The 9,981-nt window shown below is 35.9% G+C and overlaps 1 protein-coding gene across 1 annotated transcript; it reads left to right on the forward strand.

The window, feature by feature from the left end:
• Positions 1 to 1,158: 1,158 nt before the first annotated feature.
• Positions 1,159 to 8,979, forward strand: LOC307126461 (uncharacterized protein). The gene is made up of 3 exons (XM_079816975.1): positions 1,159 to 1,181; positions 1,796 to 1,943; positions 7,237 to 8,979. The coding sequence occupies exons 2-3, from the start codon at positions 1,859 to 1,861 to the stop codon at positions 8,403 to 8,405; spliced, it is 1,254 nt and encodes a 417-aa protein (XP_079673101.1). The 5' UTR covers positions 1,159 to 1,181; positions 1,796 to 1,858; the 3' UTR covers positions 8,406 to 8,979.
• Positions 8,980 to 9,981: the final 1,002 nt, after the last annotated feature.

The raw sequence follows: 9,981 nt of genomic DNA on the forward strand, positions 1-9,981 counted from the left end.
TTAGTTAATTGCTTTTTATGTATAAGAAAATCAAGACATTGTTATTTTAATAGCATGAAAAACATTATAAATCAATATCTTACTTACATTGTATCTGCACTTTTCCACGACAGAATTCGCAATCTGACTGACTGACTGAGGTGAGCAGCACATGGTGTTGAATGCAGCAAAAACTCCTGCGAATCCGCCGTTTTTTTCTTCACTAATCTAATCTAAACTAATCTGATTGGTTATTGCATTATGAGCTCAACAGATATTTGTGTGATTGGTGGTAATGCTCAAATAATAAATTGGTAAAAAAAATAATCTTGCATGCCACGTGAGCATATTTAACTGTAGCCTAATGACAGCATTTCACTACAATAGTGACAGTCGTAATGTGTGTGTGTGTGTGTGTGTGTGTGTGTGTGTGTGTCTGTCATCTATCTATCTATCTATCTATCTATCTATCTATCTATCTATCTATCTATCTATCTATCTATCAAACATTAAACTACTTTAAACTTCTTCAAAACTTTCAGTTTTTTTCTAAACTCATACTTATAAACTCATGAATCCATACACTTATGAACTCTTAAACTCACAAATGAATAAACTCTGAACTCTTAGATTCATTTAAACTCTAAACTCAAAAACTCTAAGTGTGCGCATGCGTGAGTGTGTGTGTGAGTTAAACTCTATCTATCTATCTATCTATCTATCTATCTATCTATCTATCTATCTATCTATCTATCTATCTATCTATCTATCTATCTATCTATCTATCTATCTATCTAAACTATTTAAACTATTTTAAACTTCTAACCCTGATTAGTTTACTTTAAAATTCAAACTATTTCAAACTTCAAACTCATTTAAACTTCAAATTACTTTAAACTTCTTCAAACTTTCTGGTCCGGCTTTCTCAAGCCAACTTCAAAGTTTGTCTCAACAAACTTTTTTTTGTGTAGTTATAATTGCAATCACTTCTCACTTACATTTAGATATTGCCAGAAGCTTTTTAACAACTGGTATTAATAGCTTTGGGAATCTGTGATTCTTCCTGTGAATCATTCCTTTATCTTATCATTTGAATGTGTTTTCTGTATGTGAATTGCGATTTCAACGGGACTTTTATTTTGGTGTGCTAGCATGACGTCATAAGGCTGCGCCGCGCTCCAGCATCTTTGATTCGGCTGAAGGTTTGTTTTTAACCAGTTAAACAGTGTTTTGTCCAACACAACCCGTTCAGACGATTATAGAGAACTGTGAAACGAATTATTTTTTAAATTAACATTGCAATGTATCTAATATCAGCAATGAACATAGTTTTGTTCGAGTAAATTGCATAAATAACAGAATTGTAATGCATTTAAGTAAAGGTGCGTCTCATTTTGCTCCCTATATTGTGAAGCAGTTCATCATAAACAAGCTATTTTGTCACTGGCAAGTAATGATAGAGAAACTGATTTTTTTTCTAAAACAAGTCATGCTTCTCAAAATGATTCAGTTTGTAAGCACTCGAATGCCAACGTTTTAATGACAGTGTAATCTATTAAATATAATCTACAAATCAATACATACTACATGTAAATCATAAATGTATATTAAGTGGCTGTATAACCGTGTTCTTTTATTAATTTGTAGAACTAATTTTAAGTTTTTTTTGTCTGGTCATTTAAGGCCATTAACTCTCACTCTGACTGGCTCCCTTACCAGTGCGCTGACTACTGAACTAGGGAGCTGATTGAGATGCACCCAGAGATTTAGTTTGGATTTATTTTTCTTTCTGTTAATTATTCTCATTTTATGACAGACAGAGTGTCCAAGCACAGAAAAAACTCCTGTTGAAGCGACTGAGATCCGCATACATATAAAGATGACGTTTATTAAAGAGGAAAGTGAAGATATGAAGATTGAAGAAACATTAAGTGTGAAACAAGAAGATACTGAGGAACAAAAAGGTTGTTTTTTTTGTCTTTCTTCAGTCATTCTCTCATGCATTACTTTCTCTATTATTTGTCTTGTGACAAAAAGAATGACATGTCATGCATTAGATGAGGATAAACATTTCTATTACTAAATTATGAAACATCTAAAAAATATTTATTTTGCAAAAGAGCTGTGAAATATGATCAACTTTACAGTTGTTGTCATCCTCAAAATCACTTTATCAAATCAGGGTTTGTAAACAAAACATTACTTTCCTTCCAAGAAATAAATGCTGTTTTTTTAAGCTGACCAACATGCAAGGAGACAATTCATAGATGAACGGCAGATTTGAGATTTTCCACTTCCACAATGTGGGTCATTCCTGTATTCTGTGCCTTTTGGACATCATAAAATGTATCTGTAAAATAACTTTTTGTGTAATCATGATAGGGAGATGTAAAACATCACAAAAGGCAGTCAATACCAGGAATGACCCGTGTGGAAAATCCTCCATAAAAACGGAGAGTCCAGAGACCCGTGTGTGTTTGCACTCCCACCTGCACCTGTAACATATTGCTCGTAGAGATAGTGAATTTACACAAACGTTAGGATTAACCCAGGAGTACCCAATCCTGTTCCTGGAGATCTACCTTCCTGTGGAGTTCAGTGCCAATCCACCTCCAACACATTGGCCCTCATTTATCAAAAGTGCGTACACCAAATTTCCAGCGTACACCTGGCGTACACCCAAAACCACGGTGACTTTGAGATTTATCAATATGGACGTTGGCGTACGGCACGCTCAAATCCTACGCCAGCTCAGGAGGTGGTGTACGCACGTTTTGAGTTAGTGCGAAAATGCAGAAAAACAATTCCTAACACCACAAAACGCACTGACAAAGATATGCGCTATATTATGACCCACTGTGAAAAAACAACAACAACAACAACAACAACTAAAGCCCTATTCACACGGGATAATATTATCTGGGGACCTCGTGTGATTTAGAAATTACTCCCCATTACTCTGAGTTTTGCGTGGCGCATTCGCACGGGATAAGCTGTGATTTTACTCAAATTTACTGACTTATCTCCCGGATATGATGTAAAGACTTGAAAAAAAAAATGTCGTTATAGATATAGCTGTATGAAATTATAAACAGTCGTATCGATATCATTTTGATTGTTTTATAGTAATAAAAATTATTTCGTTCAGTTAGAGAACAGACGCAATTAAAAACGTAACTGAGCAATATAACAATATACGACGGATTCAGTTTCAAAGCTAAATGTAAAAGTGCCCATTTAAGCGAGTTGTCATTGTACTGTTCTGTTTTTGTGTTTTTCATTAAGAATAATATTAAACACACCATTCAAGCAATTTACTCCCAAATTGGTGATTATTCTAAAGTGAAAGTATAGGCCTAATCTGCGCGGCCGCACGGGAAGTCATAACGGTGCGCATTATAATCAGCCTAGCGCCATTCTTCATGAAAGATAAAGATAGAAATGCGCACAGGACACAAAAACCTTGCAAATATTATATACGATCCGCCTAATCCCGGCCAAATCACAGAGATGCCGATTCGCACGGGACTATATTATCACAGGACCTCGCTGTGTTTGGCGAAATATGGTAGGTAATTTGCGGGGGAATACATTACATATTACAGACATGGCCGATTCGCACGGGATTAAGATCACAGACATTCTCTGCAATTATTACAAATCACCAGAGGTCCCACATAATAGGCTACTAATCCCGTGCGAATAGGGAAGTAATTATAAACTTCAGTGTTTATTTTTGTGCAACATGGACTTCAATGTTTAATTTGTGTGACTTTACCAAAGCATTTGATTTGTATACAGGCATATGTATTCCTCCAGTTGCGAGCCTGTGCGCTTTACCTGACGTTGGTTAGGCCCGGCAGCTGCGCACGGACTGGGACTGAAAATAATTCAGACTGACAAAATAATAAAAATGACATTCTTCTTCTTTTAAATAATAATAATAAAAAAAACAATAACGAAATTCTTCTTCTAAATAACATTAAGCGTCATTAATAATACAAATCATAATAATAATAAGTATCTTACAAATTGTCATGCAATTATTAATGTGAATGAATGGTACTCCACATCACATCATCATCACTATTGTACACCCCAATACATGTGACGTGATACGAAATTAAAAGCTAATTATTTCAAAACACGTGCTGTAAAATAATGAATTGTGATAGGTAATTTCTCATCCAAACAGCTATTTAAACTGGATTTCCACCGTACACCTTTTTGTGGGCGCCTTTAATCCCACTCTTTAAACTACCAAATAAAACATTTTAGTTTTTTTTCCACTTCCCTGGTGATGGTCTCGATCTCCACGTCAGAGAAGTTTCGCTTCATTGCCTTCTTCCGTGTGTCCATGGCGTAAAATGAGGGCGTGGGGGAGGCGGAGACTTGAATATATAGGGGCGTGTTATTCTAATGACGATCGTTTTCAGCCGCGGCATTTATCAAAGGCAGGTATTGCGTACGCCTGGATTTCAGAGGTGCGCACAGCTTCATAAATCAGGCGGTGAGAGGAGTGTAAGCATAATCTTACGCCAACATATACGCCCGTTTCTACGCAAGATTGATAAATGAGGGCCATTATCACTAAGTGCAAATAGCTGTAGATGGTATTTACTAAGTGAAATAGCATACTAAGTTGATATATTCTATTTACACCATATAAAAGTAGTTGTTCTTTGCAATATGTGTAAATAGTAATTACATGTAATTTATACTTTATTTTGACATATACAGTACATACTATTTACACCTCAATATTGTTGTACATTAACATGATGCAATAATAACATAGTGTAAAGATTATATTTATTTAAATTATTAAATGGATGCCGCCTTAATAGGACAATAAAAGCCCTCCCTACACCTACCCATAACCCTACCCAATAAATGCTTTTATTATTATTAAACATTTCGTTAGGCACTTTATTTCCACATTTAGAATATTTTTATTGAAAGTAAATGCATTTCTTTTGTGATTTTGTAATTAGAAAAGAGATAAGACAAACTCTGCAAAAGGCGGATTCAAACCCATGTCAATCGCGTCAAAATCAAGATTCATTAGCCATTCGCTTTACTGATTGCGCCACTGGCATTGTTAGGTGGAACTAGTGCGAATAGCACTTGGCGTGAATAGACACTGCGATAAAATGTATAACACCTATTCTAGTGGTTTTTGGATATTTTATACCTTTGATAGCCTAGAATAGATCATGTCATCTTAATCTCAGAGATCATGTGGGTATCAAGGGTGTAGTCCTTAAATGCTTCACCTCATATTTGCAGGATAGGACATGCTCGGTTAAGATTGGGACCTGTGCCTCATTATCTATTAAGATTTTTGGGGGATTCCACAAGGGTCAGTTCTTGGTCCAACTTCCTTGTATATTGTTTGTAGACAAACTTTGACGTTGGCTTGAGAAAGCATATTATCTTCATCAGAAAGACAATGAGAAATTGAAGTTGCTTTGTTTCGCATTTGACTGCATTCTTTTTCATTTCTGAAAAACGGCCCACATTTTTTTAGGGGCCCAGAATTTTCTAGCTACAGCCCTGTGAGTCAGTATTACAAAAGAACACGGTTGATAATTGTGGCTCACTGTCCAGTAACATGCACTCAGGTGCAATAAATTTGTGAGTAAATTCTGACTCAACTTCGTTTTGATCATTAAACAAACATGGTTGTAAAAGCAGCTTTGTCTAAACTAATATCTATTCTTTATGCCAAATATATGGAAATTAATACATGCCTCTTGCCTCATTTTTTAAAATGTAGTTCTTAAAAAATAGTCTTCTGGCCGGATGTCTGACACCGTTTTCCAATAGTCACTGTGTCAATGTCCTCGATTGCAGCATCCTGGAACTTTCCTCTCTTAGGCCTCTATTGCTTTGAAGCTCTATTAACTCCATCTGAATGTGATGGGGCGCACTGTCGACATCGAGGGTCAAAGGATTGGCAAAGATGGCAAAGGCTGAGTACTGTGTTCTAAAGTCAGAGAAGCGCAGATCAAACTCGTTAATTAAAGGGATGGTTCACCCCAAAATGAAAATTCTGTCATCATTTACTCAAGTTGTTCCAAACCTGTATGAATTTCTTTCTTCTGCTGAACACAAAGGAAAAGATTTGGTAGAATGTTTGTAACCAAGCAGATCTCAGCCATTGACTTACCATAGTGGGGAAAAAAATGACTATGGTAGTCACTGGCTGCCGGGATCCAAGATTCGTTCATGGCTGGTACCTGTCCAGCCGGGCGAGATGCTTCCAGTTTATTGGAGAGTCTGGCGGCGGAATTAATCTCAGTAATCTTCGTTCGCTGAAATGAGAGCCAGTGAATTCTTTACAGTAGTATAGTATAGCATGATGAATGTTAAGTCTTGGTGTTTTATGCTTTTTATTTTTATGTTTGTCATTTTTGAACTATGTTAATGCATGCTCTTAGCATTTTTTGTGTACAGGCGACACCATTGTCAAAAAGATCCCTGTTCACATGAATCCAGCAAAGAATGTGTAAAGCCTCTTGCAGTTCAAACAGCATATGCTATGTCCGATGTCATTGTCATGGCAGTTACGTTTTTTCGTAAGTTGAATACGGAAGGCAGTCCGCCGGTAGCGAGATATTTTACTTTAATACCGTTTTAAATGTGGATATTTTTCTTACAAAAACCCATCGATTCGCTTCAGAAGGTTAATATTCATCTCCCGGAGCCGTGTGGAGTACTTATATAATAGATGGATACACTGTTTTGGGCTGCCATTTACTGCCATTATAACGCTTGGAAGAGCCAGGACATTTTTAATATAACTCCGAATGTATTTGTCTGAAAGCAGAATGTCATATACACCTAGGATGGCTTGAGGGTGAGATCATTACATTTTTTTGGGTGAACAGTCCCTTTAAATCCCGGCACCTGCAGTATGTTTTGACCTCCCACTTCCACCCACAGCAAAGGTGAAAACCGCATGCTCCCGCAAGATTTGTGTTGGGACCTGCGGGATCCTAATCCAGGGCTCTACTGTGGGTTTTATAAGGGCTTTGATAACTGCCAGCTTGAAAGTATTTGGGACGAATCCTAAATAAAAGCAAAGAATGAACAATATTGACATGAGGTTCTGAGATAACAGGTTATAAATTTTTTCAGTTGTTTAGTGGGTATAGGATTCAGCATACATGTTGTTGGATTTGATGTTTTACACATCTAAATGGTGTTAACTTGTTTTTTTTTGTTTTTGTTTTTGTTTTCTTTTCATGCTAGACCTGATGGTGCTGAATAAGGAGAGTCAAGAACTGAATGAAATGGAAGAGAAAAATCAGTATGAGAAAAGTCATGATATCTTGACTGGGGAAAAATCTTTTAGTTTTTCACAGACAACAGAAACTAGAAACCTTCAGATGAGAGTTGACACTGGAGAGAGCCCTTTGACCTGCCAACAGTGTGGAAAGAGTTTCAGTCGAAAAGAAAGCCTTAAAGACCACTTGAAAATTCATGATGGAGAGAAGCTGTTCATATGTCCTCAGTGTGGAAAGAGTTTTACACTGAAAAAAACCCTTAAAGCCCACATACGAGTTCACACTGGAGAGAAGCCTTTCACCTGCCAACAGTGTGGGAAGAGCTTCTCACTACAAGGAAATCTTAAAATTCACATGAGAATTCACACTGGAGAGAAGCCATACAAATGCTCTCAGTGTGAAAAGAGTTTTAAACAGAAAAGAGACCTTAATGCCCACATGAGTAATCATAGAGAGATACCTTTCACTTGCAAACTGTGTGGAAAGAGCTTCACACTAAAAGAAAGTTTTGAGATTCACATGAGTGTTCACACTGGAGAGAAGCCATACAAATGCTCTCAGTGTGGAAAGAGTTTTAAACTGAAAAGAGACCTTAATGTCCACATGAGAAATCACACTGGAGAGAAGCCTTTCACCTGCCAACAGTGTGGGAAGAGTTTTGCATTAAAAGGAACTCTTAAGACTCACATGATGATTCACAAGGGAGAGAAGCCATTTGTTTGTGAGCAGTGTGGAAAGAGTTTCAGACATAAAGAAAGCCTTAATCATCACATGAGGATTCACTCCGGAGAGAACTGTTTTATTTGTCATCACTGCAAAAGGAGTTTCACAGACAGGAATCGCCTTCAGAATCATGTAAAAAGTCACATTGTAGTGAAGCCTTACATATGCCATCAGTGTGGAAAGAGTTTCAAATACAGAGCAAGCCTTGAAGATCATATGAGAATTCACACTGGAGAGAAGCCTTTCACCTGCCCTCAGTGTGGAAAGAGCTGCACAACGAAAGGAAACCTTAAGAGTCACGTGAGAGTTCACACTGGAGAGAAGCCTTACAAGTGTCTTCAGTGTGAGCAGAGTTTCACATTTCACACAGACCTGAAACGGCATTTGCAATCCCATTGTGAAAAGAAATAGCTGTTTTCCTTAGTGTGACGTTATGAGATTGTATAGTGCAGAGTTTGTGTGTGTTACGAGAGTTTGAATGTGTTAAGAGTATTAGAGACTGAGAGTATTGCTTGTTTGTTTGAATTGAATATTATTTGTATCTGAGGAACTTTGATGGTTTATTTGACCCCATTGCCTGTTTTCATATGCTAATTTTGGATTGCCCTTTAAATTTGGTTTGAAAATACATTGTAAATACAGTACATTTTGGAAAGTAAAGAGTCTGCCAATTGTGTTAATTGTAAACTGTTTGATTTCTGTTTTTGGTTAAGTTTTAGGAAAGAGATTTAAAAAAAAAAAAAAAAAAAAAGTTTTGTTTGTTATTTTGGCATGGTCAGCTCCTGAATCAAGAGTCCCAAATTAAGACGATAAATCATAAGTGTTCCAAATTCACTACATTTTCAGAGTCTTTAATGTTGCACTCTTTTCCCTGGACGGGGCGTAACAGACAAGAGGTTTAGAAAAAGGAGCGATTTCAACAATGATCTGTGCATTCACTTTCACAATTAATTTGTGATCCGTGTAATAAAAAATATTTAATGTGTATCTGTTTGAAATCAAGGCTACTTTCGCACCGCAGTTGAATGTGAGCTTCTTCTGATTGTCATGACCACTCCTTTTATTTGAATTATAATATGAGCAAAAAATATATTATATATATATATATATATATATATATATATATATATATATATATATATATATATATATATATATATATATATATATATTGTATAAACATTTTTTTTTTTAATAGAGCACTTGAAGTCAGTGCCACTGCTGAAATTACATTTTTTTATGAAGGGTGAGTACCTTCCACACAAAGGAAGGCAAGCTCTGAAGATGTTGGTACTGTTTGTTTCAACATATACAGGGACATGAAGGATATGAACCCTTTTGAATTGATTGGTTTTTAGCATTAATTACTCGTAAAATGTCATCTGAACTTCGTTATTGTCAGAAAAGTATAGTTAGACAATGTGCTTAAAGCTACACTATGTAACTTTTCCGTCCACAAGAGGTCGCCTGTTCAAAACAAAGGTGTAGTTTGATGACGCCACGTTTGAGCAGTGTTGGGCACGTTACTTTAAAAAAAGTAATTAGTTATAGTTACTAGTTACTTCTTACAAATAGTAACTGAGTTAGTAACTGAGTTACATCATTATAAAATTAACTAATTACCTGGGCAAGTAACTAATGTGTTACTTTTTTTTTCTTCAAATGTTCAAATATGTTAAATAACTTGGATGCCCCCAATATTAAATATGTTAAATGAATGAATTGGACACTAAATAGAATAAATTATTATTATAAAACATTGTACATTAATGTACACTATTGTAATGTTGCTGTGGGACAATGTGAGAGACACCTATCAAATTCAATATATTATTGTAAATATTATCAGTAGACCTACTATAGTGTACATATTGTGTAAATATTATCAGTAGACCTACTATAGTGTACATATTGTGTAAATATTATCAGTAGACCTACTATAGTGTAAATATTATGTAAATAGTATCAGTACTTCTTTACTACTCCT

This window comes from Gobio gobio (genome assembly GCF_949357685.1).
Source record: "Gobio gobio genome assembly, chromosome: 5".
In the NCBI taxonomy this organism is placed as follows: Eukaryota; Metazoa; Chordata; class Actinopteri; order Cypriniformes; family Gobionidae; genus Gobio; species Gobio gobio.